This window comes from Apteryx mantelli, chromosome 3 (genome assembly GCF_036417845.1).
Source record: "Apteryx mantelli isolate bAptMan1 chromosome 3, bAptMan1.hap1, whole genome shotgun sequence".
Lineage (NCBI taxonomy): Eukaryota > Metazoa > Chordata > Aves > Apterygiformes > Apterygidae > Apteryx > Apteryx mantelli.
Window position 1 is genome coordinate 24,351,958 of NC_089980.1, and position 14,029 is coordinate 24,365,986.

At 36.9% G+C, this 14,029-nt stretch overlaps 1 protein-coding gene across 2 annotated transcripts in view; it reads right to left on the reverse strand.

Moving 5' to 3' along the window:
* The window catches only part of CDC42BPA (CDC42 binding protein kinase alpha), a 192,832-nt gene that overhangs the window by 16,705 nt on the left and 162,098 nt on the right, over nucleotides 1-14,029 (reverse strand). For both annotated transcript variants that reach the window (XM_013940346.2, XM_067292955.1), the window contains 7 exons: nucleotides 12,670-12,886; nucleotides 11,814-11,876; nucleotides 10,310-10,903; nucleotides 8,480-8,577; nucleotides 6,649-6,733; nucleotides 3,530-3,653; nucleotides 2,110-2,227 (listed from right to left, as the gene is read on the reverse strand). In XM_013940346.2, coding sequence (XP_013795800.1) covers nucleotides 2,110-2,227; nucleotides 3,530-3,653; nucleotides 6,649-6,733; nucleotides 8,480-8,577; nucleotides 10,310-10,903; nucleotides 11,814-11,876; nucleotides 12,670-12,886 — 1,299 coding nt within the window. The remainder of the gene's footprint in view (nucleotides 1-2,109; nucleotides 2,228-3,529; nucleotides 3,654-6,648; nucleotides 6,734-8,479; nucleotides 8,578-10,309; nucleotides 10,904-11,813; nucleotides 11,877-12,669; nucleotides 12,887-14,029) is intronic.

Sequence of the window (14,029 nt, forward strand, 5' to 3'; positions counted from 1 at the left end):
CCATATCTGTTCAGTTAGAACTACAAATACAATATGATACTGCAGAACCTACCGCAATACTAAACATCAAAATCACTCTTTCTGCAGTGATATCTCCCAGGATCAAGATTGATAACTACTTGCAAAAATGAGTTTTCAATAGTAACTTTAAAAACAAACTGCAGTAGGGAAACAAGTGCAGAAATCAATTCTGTATTATATTTTCTAGTGGCTTCTCATCCATTTTACAAGAAACAAGTGACTCATGAATTTTTTTCAAAACATCACATTGATTGGTAAGAAGCAAAATACCAGTTCTACCTCCAAATACGACCTTCGAGCTAATACAAAGTTTGTTTAATCGAAACAAATTTAAAGCTAAAAGCCATTTAGAGATGATGTAACTTAAGAAATATTAATCCAGATTAAATCTTAGAAAATCCCCTTCTATAGATAAAATCATTCTTCATTTCACACTTGCCAGATTCAGGGTTGATTAAGAATCCTTGCAGCTTTCGGTTCCCATGAACTTTCAGCAACTGATGGTGTGAAATGTGATGTTTTGCCCTACCTTTAGCAGCAGTGGATTATTTTCACTGCTCTAGAAGAGCCAGAAATATTTTAAAAAAGCCACCAGAAACAGTAAAGTGAAAAAAGTTCTGATCTGCATCCTGTCCTGAAGTAAATGATCACTCCTCATTAAACATTAGCCATGCAAATACAGACATGCAGGTAAGATAAACATCATCTGCCAACTTCCCTTAGGTTTTGTCTTGGGTTTTCCACAACCTTCCTGCTCTTTCTCTTGGTTATTTTTTCATTCGTTTCTAAACACACACACACACACATTTTTGTTGCTCAATTTCACTGAATATATTTGTTATAGATAGGACTCTCAGACTACTCTAGTACTTTTAAAGGAAATCCTTCCCATGCATATCCCTCCTCTGTAAGGAACAGAAAGTGCCCAAAGCGCTCATGTACAACGTGCAGACTTTATGGTAAAGTGCAACATAAAACTACCATTGCTGACAGGATTATCTGGAGGGCAGAAGTTATGCTCCTGAGCTCCTGAACTAGTGCAGCTGCATGGCATGCTTTCTCTTCCAGTCTTACTGTGGTCTCCTTTTAATTTTTCAGATGCTGAGAGAATTTTTCACAGGCCCTCCTACCTACTGCTTTCTGCACAGACTACAGGTAATAGTAACGACCATTTTAGACCACAGCACTACTGAATGGATGACATATACCTATGTCTTAGAGTGGTATTCATATCATCTCTTTGGTTTTCTTTAGGGATCCTCCTTACAGTCTTATTTATCACCTTCTGAATCACATCTAAGTCAGCTTGGATGAATTTAAAGCACAATGCAGAACACACAAACAAGATGTTCAACGTAGCTTGAGGTAAACACTATGAACACTCTCCTACGAGCAAAATATTATCTGGTCTATACCTCAGCAAAAGTTTCACTACCCTCAAAAGAGACTATTTCCTAAGTCAGGCTTTGTGGAAAGGAACATGTGTGTGCACTATTATATTTTGCATTTTTTTTTCTTTTTTCACTTTAAATGGTTAATTTTTATGTAAGAGCTTCTGCTTCATTGAGAGTAGTTAACCTGGAGAGAAAATGAAAAATGACGCCTGTGGCAGGGATTAAATTTGGGCCCTGCACATTGTAAAACTGCCACAGTTCCACTGTCTGAGGAAAAGACGCTGTAGAGAGGCCAAGTTGGAGCTAAAGATAGGAAGGGAGGAAAGGAATTGAACTTACAGTAATACAGTTTATGGAGGGAGGAATTTCTCCTTCCATTCCTGCAAAGAACCTAGGCCTAAATCCTCTTAAATTTGTCCCTTCGTATGCGCTATATAAACCATAATCAACCCTGAGAAGCCAAACTGCCTTAAAAACCAGGAGGCATTTCTCCCTGCAATTCTTAAGTGTCAAACTGTCCTTTTAAATTTTATCACATAAAGTGGAGCATGTTTAGCTCCATTTTCCTGGTTACGCTGCTTCTGATATGAAATACATCAAACACTCTGAATAAACATTTAAAATAATACTTGTCTGTCTTTCTCTTATTTGCAGCCTCTGTTGCAGTCACTCTCCCATGTACTTTCTCACTTACCATTGGAAGGTCTTTGAGAATCTGTATACCATCTCCTGGACCCATATGTGCTATGTGGTTAAAATTAGTTGGGTTAGAAATTAATTTATTTCTCATTTCTGGATCTCGTAGCATCTCCCTGCAAAAGAAAATATTTCATTTAGGTGTTTTGTTCAAGCTGAGAATGGGCATTTAAAAAACAAGTACAGTTTTGATTATCAGTTACTTCTAAATGGAAATTAATAATCTGCCATGTTAACAGTGAAAACCCTTGCTATCAGCACTGGCCTGGACAAACCTACAGCCTGAAGAGAAGGTAGGGGGCCAGAACAGAAAAATGCTGTATTGCAGGCTAACACCCAATAATTACTAATATTCAGGGAATACACAACCACTGTGAGCTGATAAAAAGCTCAGTAAGATGAGCAAAAGCGGAACTCATTTGTGATGTTATATTGCAAAGTGGAGATGAAAATGAAGGACAAAATGTGAAAACAGAATTAATACTGCACTACCTTTCTCTCAGTCTGTGTCAGAATTACAATAAAAGCTTGCCAAAATGGCAAGGATGCGTTTCAGAACTCGGAGTAAACAAAAATTTAAAAGACAGCACCACAAGCAGCTCAGAAAATGCAAGGACAAGAACTCTGGACCTTTAACTTCACTGCACACAGCTGTTACGTTACTTAGAGCCAAAAAGAAAGGAAAGCAGAGAGCCATCCATCAGCAGTAGGAGCTGGAAAACTGAAGTATTCAGTTCTTCAAGGTGTATTTTAGCGCAGTAGCAGGTAATCTTTAGTGAGTGACAGGAAGTGGTCAATAAACGTCCTTTGTGAACCTGTAAGGAGTGCTGACCTATTTTTATTGCCATTTAGGAAAATACTTGCAACCTGTTAAAGACTTTTATTAGAAATCTGTCCTGCAGCTCAATGCCCCCTGCAGGTGAGTTTTCTGAGATTTAGAGAGTGTTTATGTAGTTAAGAAATATTATAAATCAAAAAAGCAGATGCCTTGGAATACTGCTGAGAGTAGAATTGCCCTAAAGAAAGAAAAGTAGAACCAGAGTCTGAAAGTAATTAATCCATATGCATAATTAGCAATGTAATCTCCTTTTGTAAAATGTTTATTATGGATCTTTATATACAGTATAGGTGCACGCATATGTACCTATATACAGTATGTGAAGACATGCATTCCAAATTACAGCTGTTTCACATAATTTATTTCAATTAATGAGATTACTTGTGTATCCAGTGCATATCCATATCCAGACTGGTATCAACACAAATTATACATCAAGGATTAACACAGCAGTGAAGACACGAAAACATCTGAAAAGGGAATTCCAGAAAGCAGCAAGTGAAGCACTACATGGGCATCAGTCACTGTCCTTCAAGGCCTACAGGCATGTACAGAGGACAAGTACATGTTGAATACCGACCTCCTCTGCTGCATCCTCTCCTCCTCTGGTACTCTGAAAGAATAGCGCCGCTTGTTGTTGATGTTTCGAACCATTTGCTTCCGGCTGTTATCTGATGTCTCAGGAACTACCAGTTCATCGCCCTCTGGAATCAACATGAAAATGATCCAGTGGGATACTTCATTAGTTATTTAATAAAATGATTTGATTTTCAAAATACAAAGAAACAAGTAGTATGCAGGTTTATGCAACATTTCTGGATCTAAATCATTGGAGAGGGCCCTGCATAATGGCACAAAGCCTCAGGATGCAGGCACTTAAGCCAGACTACAAGTGTAAGAAATCCTCAGTAAAAGAGCAGCAGTGCACTAAGTCTCTGCAAGCGCCACATATACATTCATTTTCAAGCTCACATCAGGATTCATCCAGTAGTCATATCTACCATGGGGAGGGTACAGACACAAGAATTTTTCATCTACATAATCAGAAATTTTTCTATCAGGAGCACATGATAGATCCCATTAGAAAAAAGCAGCTTAATCTGTAAGGACCCACCACAATGAGGATGAGTCTCCCTGCAGTGTCAGCATTAACCAGTTCTCATTTTAACACAAAACACATCGTGCTTATTCAGTATGGAGGTATGATCACTGCATATTTAGTAACATTGCTTAGGCTGCAGGGAAATTTTGTGTTCGGTATATGGGAAACTGATGTGCAAGTAGTGTGCCTCTTTTGCAGCTGGTGGCCAAAGGAAATCCCCAGGAAAGCTGCGGTGTCTGCTCTTATTGCTTGGACACATTGCAGGGATGCTGAGGTACAAAACAGAAATACTTCACAGCCTGACATTTAAGTTTTTACTTTGGGGGCTGGTCACCTTACACCAATCTCAATTTATATGAAAGTAGGATTTTTTGTTTGTTTGTTTTTATCAGAGTTTGCATTATCAGGTCAGTTTCCTTGTTCCCCTTCTGTTTTCCTCTGTGTTTCCAGTATTCGGAAGGTGATACCCTCTCTTAAATGTAGGGAAAGAAGCTCCCCTGAGTGTGTTCATATGTGTATGTGTATAGAGGGAGAGCACACACACCAGTCCTTGACACCAGATAAAGTCACTTGGATGAGGAAACAATGTAAATAAATATTTAAAATATCAATTAAGATGTCTCATTCAAATGGCCTAAAATACTCAAGTCAAACCCATTTTTATCAAGAATTTTAAAGAGATAGCAGAGGTTATCATGGAATTTGAATTCAAAGACACTTTCTCTCTCTGCTCTTGCCAGTTGTAGACACCATCTGTTTGTCACCAAAGATAAATAAACACTTCTTGAGTTATGGGCTTTTTTTAATCATTATGTACTCTATAGTACAGCAATAGACTTTACTCCTCTTCACACACAAGATGCCAAAACTATATTCTCAAAATACCATGGATTGATTCTTTCAAACAAGACCTTTATCCTCTTTTTCCAAGGAAAAAGTCCTTGAAATTTTTTGATGGCATAAAATCTAGGTTCATACATGAACAAACCTACAAGGTGTCATTGCACAATCTCACAGTGAAGAACCAAGAGCCTGGAAACATTTAGGTGGGCAACAGAGGACCTTAGTCCTCTCTCAAACTTTCTCTGGCAGTTCTTGCTGAAACCCATGAGGACAGCCTTGTTCTGCCAACTGTCTCGAAACTCAATGCAAGGTTCTTTTTCATTCATTCCTGCTCCAAAGACTATTCCTTTTGAAGTATTCAAACTCCTATATTTTGCTGCAACTGTGGGAAAAGGGAAGATTTTTTCCACATAAGCAGGTCTTGCCAGGGCATTTTTAATAAAGAGATGAAATCTATAGCAGTGACAATCATAAAATATGAATCTTACTTTCAATGAATACCGTAACTGCTTTCTCTTGTTTTGTACATATGGAGACTAAAGTTACACTTAATAAGTTTGAACTCATCCAGCACATACTGCTAGCTGCCAACACAGATTTTGTACACAGCTGAAATCTCCTTCTTTGCTTAAGATAAACTGGAGAGTTCATGAAGCATGGGATCTACTAGTTAAGCAGTTTAAGCAAAAAAACTTGCAAAATTTTAAAGAAATACACCTACAGAATACATTATTGCTTGGCAGACTTCTCTGAAAGTCAGTGAGGTGTATCCACAGCACAACATCAGCCTTACTCACTTCTGATCCTATGCTCTCCAACTTCTTTTCTCTTCTGCTCTACTTTTAATGTTCAGTCTTTATTTAGACTTGAAAACTCTTTATACATACTTCCACCCTATTGCTCCTCTCCACCACTGTCATCCATTTTGTACTAATTTGTGAGCAGACAACTTAATTAGGCACTGAAACACTATCAACAGCCGTATATCTTTCTGGAGCATTAGTTTCCACAGCAGAGCAGTGACTTCAGCATAGTTATTAAAAAAATTATAGCTTTTCATTGTTAAAACAAAACATTCTTTAAAAGGCATCAAGAGAGGTTTTTTTAAAATAATAATGAAAACAAAACACACCCCCTCTCCACCTAAAAATTCTATTTGGGTTCTTTTTTTTTTTAAATTATACTCAGGAGCATGCTTGCAAAATGTGCTCAAAAAAAAAAAAAAAAGAGAGAGAGAGAAACTCACAACAAATAGTTAGAATTCTGTAGCTAACACTTGGGCTCACAATCACACATGGCCCCGATACCAACTTATGAAAATATACCATTGTATTGCTTTCTGACCCTTGGGAAAGGTTTGTTTAGGTCAAGTATAACACTAATTTTAATCCAGCACTGCCAAGATCACTATAAAGCCTTAAATTTTACCAGCATTTTTAGATGGCATTCTGACAGCTGATCCCAAAATGGGGGGGGGGGGGGGGGGAGGGAGTTACTAGTCATTTGCTTTTTCTTTTCCCGTCTTTTTAAAATCTTCATTAAATGTTCAAAAGGAAAAAAAGTTCAGACTTGCTGCTTAGTGACATCCGTATCATTGCAGTCACGGTGGAATCTATAAGCTTGGCTTTACCCCCATTAACAAGCACATGCATGTTTGAGAGACCTCATTCTGCAATGCACAGATCTGGCCCAAATGGAAATGCTCTTTCTAAACAAAAGTTTGCATAATGAAAATCAGCTCCTTTTTTACTTACCTGCCATTTTGTTTTTGAAATATATTAATCTAATCGTCTCCAGTCCTAAAAGGTTTAGTGATCCTTCTGTATTCAAGGGTCGTACCTGAAACAACATAAATCATTCTTTTAAAAATAATTCATGCTACATCTGTCTCTCGATATAGATAGTGCAGCTCATTCTGAAAGATAGCAGGAGCATTATAGACTTCATGAAAGGAGCACTGAGACAGAGCCGACCAGGAAGCAGCCAGGGAAACTCGGCAGTGCGAAGCCTACTCCAGAACAGAATTGGAGGCTGGAGGAAGCAATGCGACCCACGACTGCTCTCAAGAAGAGTAATGGTGAGTCATTAAAGCCAGAATGCAGAGGCAAAGACAATTTCAAATTTTAAATTTAAACTTCTGATTTAATCATCTGTACACACAGAACTGCCTAAAATTCCAGTTATTTAAGGAGAGAGGATTAATACTTACTCCTCCCAGCATTTAAATAAATAAATTCCATAAGAAGTCTACTTCATGTAACAATTCAATTTTGTCTGTTAGATGCACAGAGCACTAAGCTGTGCTTTCATTTGGTGTTAGTATCATCTTACAGTTATGCTTTGCACCTTGATAACGTATATACAGATTGTTACAACATACTAATTTTTGTGATTTCAAATTTCTGCAGGAAACAACCATTTCACACTCCAGCCAGTCTGCAAATTGTGCTAGAAACAAACCCTTCATAATAAATTGCCATCTTTGAGTCTCTTACAATTAGCAGTTCTTGCTTGTTGAATGTGGTAATAAATGTAATGAATGACTACCCATTCATTACATGGGTAGTGTCTTGAGTCAAACATTAAGCAAAGTACTAAATCACAATCTGATATGTAGGAAAAAATGCTCCAACTGCTTAATAACTCAAAATTTTGACATCAGAAAGATTAAATTCTTTACTAGCTTTTAAAGCTTCATTGTTAAGACACAGTTTATTACTTAACTGTGTACTGGTGTTCTTAGAACTAAGGCCAGATACTTTTTGTCTCCTTAAGGTGGTTTAATAGCTGAGCACCTCAGTCTTTGCATGATTTATCCTTACAGCATTGCCAGATGGTGGCACAATATCCTTTCTGCATCTGACACGCAGGAAACTGATAGGCACAGAGACTGACCAACTAACACAAGACGACAGAGAAGACTTCTTGTACTTCTGTGTCATTAGAATGCCAATGAAAAGAATTATGTTAACACAAATACAAAGCTGAAATAGGCCTAAATTATGAAAAAAATTTTTTTTTGAATACAGCTGAGCAAATACTTCCTAAATACCATGGAAGCGGTGGTTTTCAAGAACTTCCTTTTCAGTGACACAAACCTGACATCACTTTGGCTTTAATATTTGTGCTGGTTGAACCAAAAATATTTTAATCCTACCTGTTTACAATGTTCTCAAGCAGCAGAAGACAGATTTTTGAAGGCATTTTTTAATATCTTAGCATCCATCATCTTTTGGCAACAACAGAGATACAATCAGTCTCAATGAAACCATATGCAATGAATACTGAGAAACTACTCTCTACAATAATATCAGTGAGTCTAAAATACTCACATGTTCCAGATTTACCTTTCATCTACAATATTGAAATTATGCTCAAAACACACACTTCGTATCTTATATTCCAAAAAAAAAAAAAAAAAGCATTGGTTTTCCTTGCAGTAGCTCTTCTTTTAGTTCAAGTATGTTTAAACAAGCAGCTTTATTGATGACTTCAAATGTGCTTAAAAAACCCTGTCTGACTGTAGCAAAGCCATACTGACGTAAAGTCGTATTCTTTAACTGCTTGATATCAACAGCAAGTTACCTTTTTTAGTGGAATAGTCTGAATCCACTCCATGGAGTTGACGTCAAAGATATCAACTGCATTTTCACTGTACACAGAGAGGTATGGTGCATTGTAACCTGACAAGGAAGGATTAGGTATATTGTTATGTGCTTTTAGACAAGGCTCATAATATACAATTTCTTATGTGCATTTAACTGTATTGATTAAAAAACACAACCCAGCAACAACTTTTGTTTGCAAAATGTGTTTTAACTCAAAATATTACAATAAAATTTATTCTGAAGGCAAAGCACCACCAACAAAAAACCTAAAACCTCCATATGATTTTCCTTTTAAATCTGTAGAACCCAAAAAAACTAACTACTTTTTGAACCATAAGGGATTAGAATTTATTCTACCAAACACTGATGCTGTTCAAAAATTCTTTTTCTCTAAAAGCCCTATTTCCAAGAGTTTATATTTTGCAAATGATGTGATAGAAAAATATATCGTTATTTAATAACTGTCATTTGAACAAACTCAGCTCCTAGTTTTGGACTGTGTACTAAAAAAACCTCAGTTGGAACCAAGTGCCATGACACAGTCAAGACAGACTTCATATTTTCTTCCCTTATTTTCCAGACTGTAAAGGGAATCCTGTGCTACTCATCTAACACATCTCCCCAGCATGGAGTTTGTTCCACTGGGACACTTCTGAAGGAGAATTTTGTATTTCCATATCTGCAACAAGGCTGCCTATCAAGACTAACAAAAGCATCAAATTTGTGACAGCTCTGCTATAAAGTATGTATCTATTCAGAAGTGGAATGATAACATCAAGCCACTTCACTAAGGCAATCAAAAACCTTTCACAGATGGCAATGATCAGTATAGATGGCCTACGTGTGAAAATACCTGGTCTTCAATCTATCTAGCACACAATCTTTTATTTTGATCCATTCATTCTCCAAGTCCTGACACTGTAATAATCACACTCTTGGTTGAAAAAACAGAAGAGAGAGCCTGTAAAAGTTGCTCCTTCCACATTCAGAAGGGGCTTCACTCACACAAGTCCTCTCTTCCACAGTTTGACTGTATTGCTGTCACAGTGAAGTAAGAAGGTAGACTATTTTGAAAATCAATATATTTTTGATACTCCCTGCCACTCTTCATCATCTTTTATTTGGAGAGGGGAGAGGCAGGATGGAAAAGAGAGGTAAGAGAGGGAAAACTTAAAACTGACTTAAAAAAAGAACAAAAAAAGAGAGGAGATAAATGAGAAAAGAGTAGACACAAAAAAAGTTGAGGAAGAGAGAATGTATAAGTAAGGAAAAAAGGGGGCGAAAAAAGAACAGTGAACAAGAATAAATATCATTAGGGAAAGACAAGTCATATTCCAGATCCTGATGACTCTGAACATCAGGAAAGTTTGAATCACAATGCCAACCTAAAGTACAGTCAGATTTTAAGGCTTTGAATGGCACCAGTCTAGTTTTAGTGGTATTGAATGCATAAAGATCCCTTTAGCCTCTGTAGGACCTGAGGACCTCTAGCCGATTTAGACATCAGGTCATGTGTTTAAGCATTTGATATCAAGTAACCAAGTCTGAAATCCTGACCCTTGACTCTTCTTTAAGTTAAAGTAGTATAGGTCAGTTACAGAGCTGTCAAAACTAGCATCAGTGAGACCAGGGCTAAACCCTCTGACTAGATTTTAAGATGCTGACAGAAGTTGAGAGAATTCATTTATCTGTCAGGTAATTTTGCTTGAACTTCACATCACATGGAATGTCACATCAAATGGGGAGACTAACACAAGCGGTGGTCATTTCAATGTATGATAGCAAGTACACACAGAGAACAACTTACAGCAAGAAGATGGAGTTGCGGGCCACATCAATTCTTGTTGTCTAGATCTTCGGCCCTGGCAGTCAACGTAAACCCCTACGCTGCTAAAACACAGCAGGTATTCTTTACTTGAGATTTCGACTGCACAGATGGCATCAGTTGGCTGCTGTGAGATAAATGATAGTGTGTGGTCATCCGGATGGAGCAGACTATATGGGCTACCTTCTCCATGAAGGGGATATTTTAAGAAACCTGACTGGTAGCCCACACAGAGACGTTCACTGAAGACTGACATCCACTGGACATTCCCCTGGACTTGGATCTCCTTGATCTTTTTGTGACGTGTCTTACTCTGATTCAGTTCGTAACAGAGGACCTGCCTTTTCATAGCTACACATAGGCAAGTAAGGGCTCCATGGCGCACATGTCCAGAAACTATAGACTGGCAGCCTTTTGTTTCTGCCAACTTATAAAACTCAGTCTCCCTTCCATCCAGGGCAGCCATAGGGAAAAGTCGCACGTGACGGTTTCGTCCTGAGATCACTGCAACGAGCTGTTCATTTGGGATAAGCTCAATTTGATGAACCTTCTTATTGTCACCAACACGAATAATCTCTAAAAACAAAACAAAACAAAACCCCAAATCCAAGTAAATAATGTTAAAGTGTAAATTGATTTAAAAATATGTATTTGCAAAGGACTAAGCTATCACGCAAACCCCCCAAATTCCCTTTATTGCTTCCTTGTGGTATTAAAGAATGCAGAGTCAAAATTTGTTTGTTAATAGTATTAGATGGGGTGATGCTGGACAGACCTTTGGCGTTTCCCCATCAGAAAAAGGGAGGAGCAGATTCTATGCAATAAAACTGCAATATTATTTCAGTATTCATTTCAAAGACAAAAAATTACTGAATAATGAAAAAAACCCTACAATTAAACACATTGCTTTTTGAAATAGCTTTGGCATCTGTTGTTATGTCTCTTAACTTTACTGAGAGTAAGCTTTCATTTCAATACCAAGGATGAGGTTACGGAGAAGATGGAGCTGCACTCCCTACCGAGGTGCACAGCAGGAGAATAAGAGACAACAATCGTGAATTGAAAAAGGAGAGGTTCCACCTAGATATAAAGAAGAAAATGTTTCACTGCGAGACTAATTAAATATTAGAACAGGCTGCCCAGAGAGGTTCTGGCATCTCTATCTTTGGAGGTTTTCAAGACTTGAATGGACAAAGCCCTTAGCAGCCTGGTCTGAATTCCGGATTGACCCTGCTTCAAAAAAGCAAACAAAATCTTCAGCTACATTCCAGATGCTGGATCGCTGTTACTGGAAATGATACACAAAACAGAAAGCACGCAGAACAGCTTGGTTTTCAGCTCTTCATGGGGCTTTCCAGCTGATAACCTTTTATACTGGTTTCATTTTTCTCAGTTTACAGAGGATACGGAATGAGAACAAAGCTTACAAAATCACTTTCTGATTATTTAATATTAGGATAATTATTACCAGTTCTTAATTTCTTACCGTCTTTGGTGACGTGCACAACAAATAACCCTTCTTCATTGCCCAGAGCTATTCTTTCATGGTCTATGATATTAAAGGAAAAAAAAAAAGGTTATCTTTCTTTAGAAGTACTTCAACACAAGCGACAATTCTGATGAATAGAGACAGGTTTTTAATATCTTGAACTAAACAAATATAAAGTCAAACCAAATACATTCATGTAACAGAAATAACATTGATAACCTCCCAAATATCTTAAAGAAAAGTCTTTTTCCATTTCTCACATTTGTAGAAATAACACCAAGAAACTTTATTTTAACAAACCATTCAGAGCACTCAAGTATACCACTGGCTTTGCAGTAAAGAGCTATAACATCACATTTAAATAATCTGAGTATAACAAAATGTGTACAGTAGCATTTAAAATGACTGAATTGGTTCTCTGCTCTCAAATTTTATCTCTGGACCCAGAAGTAGGTTTTTGTAAAGCCAGTGATTTAAATCTAGTCTATAGTGCTAATTTTGCCCAGTTAAATTATGTTTACAGAATACCAGAAGAGTCATATCCAGTTGTCAGTCAAAAATGATTGATAATTATAGGCATGTGTGTAGGGAGAATATTCTTACAGATCTGGCAGAGGCACAGTGTAGAGAACAACATTTCTGTCATAAGCCCATAAATATGGGATAAAAACCACTACACATTATTTGTTCAATGTCATTTAATGTCATTTGTTTTTTGCTAAAAAAGCATGCTTTCAGCATACCCGTTGAAGAGGCCATCATGAATCAACTAGGTTAGTCTGCTTTGTTCAGGCAAAATTAGAATCTCAGATAAGAAGTTCTTCCAAGAGAATTCTTCTTACTCATTTCATACCTATGATTGTGGCTGACTGAGTTGTTTTGATGAGGGGTAAGGTGCTATCATAAGCCTCTTTTGGAACATAGACTGAGCGGTCTTTGAGTTTGTTCTTCTTCAAGATCCTATGCAATTCATTCAGCACTCCTACCCACTTGCTTTTTTCATTCTCACCGTCTGCTAGAATCAGGATTGAACACTTATTACTGGATGCAGAGAGCTGGGAAGCTGTGACCTGGAAAATTTTTAAATACATACTTTAAGTCATAAGTGATAAAAAATTTCATCATGATCACTGGTATGAGGATATCAGATGCCCATAAATGCTGTTTTAATTAGCTGTCAGTACTAAGAATGCAAAAATTTATCCTTAATTAATAGAAAAACTCTAACATAATCAAGAATCCACAGCAGAAAATACTATAGACTGTGCTAACTCAGCAAAATACTGAGAAAACTTCAATTTCATTTGTATTTACGCTATAATCTCCACCCTGAATTTACTAGGCATCTGTTCTTCACAGCAATTTTTTAATGAAAAGCTTTTCTTACAAAATATTCTGCATTTTTAAAGACCAATAATTCTTGTTAATAATTTAATGAAATGGGAACAGTATTTATGGAAGAATGATCTATGACCCTTTTCATGCATTTAGTGCAGCTGCTACAGATTATCGTGAAAGCCCCTTTCCAAGTTTGCCTCCTTTTAACATGCAGAATGATGAATGGTGGAAAAGTAGTGAGAAACAAGGAGTGAAACACAATGGTATAATAAAGAAATGATGGTGAAATTAGTAAGATCAACACCAAGGATATTTCAGTGAGGTCAAGGCTTCAATGAAATATCTAGTAAAAAGAAGAATAATATTAGAAAAATTAGAATAATATTAGAAAATATTAGAAAAAGCCAAGACAACAAAAGACAACAAAATTCTGATAGCAGGTCTTTGACATAAATTTTTATTGAATATTTTTGTACTAGATTCCTATACTAACTACCTGATGAATGGGAGTTTTTAAAAGATCCAATGCTCATATACAAATAAAATACACACAATAAAGGCTTGAGGAATAATACAACAAATTAAGCTGATAAGCAGAAGACTGAACTTTAGAAAATGAAAGTGTATAAGGTCATGAACAGAAGAACACAGATGACTAACATGAAGTTGAGAAAAATATATCCTATTGTGAAGGTTAGAAAATAAAATCCACGTAAAGGGGAGGTTGGAGGTTGTCTAAAGGTACCACTACTATTTTTACCATGAAAATGAGGTATGTACAGAACTTTATGCACTGCTGCAGCCATGGATACCACATGACCAGAGCTTGCAAAGGAGAGAAAATACTAGCAGACAGTCAATGAATGCACACTGTC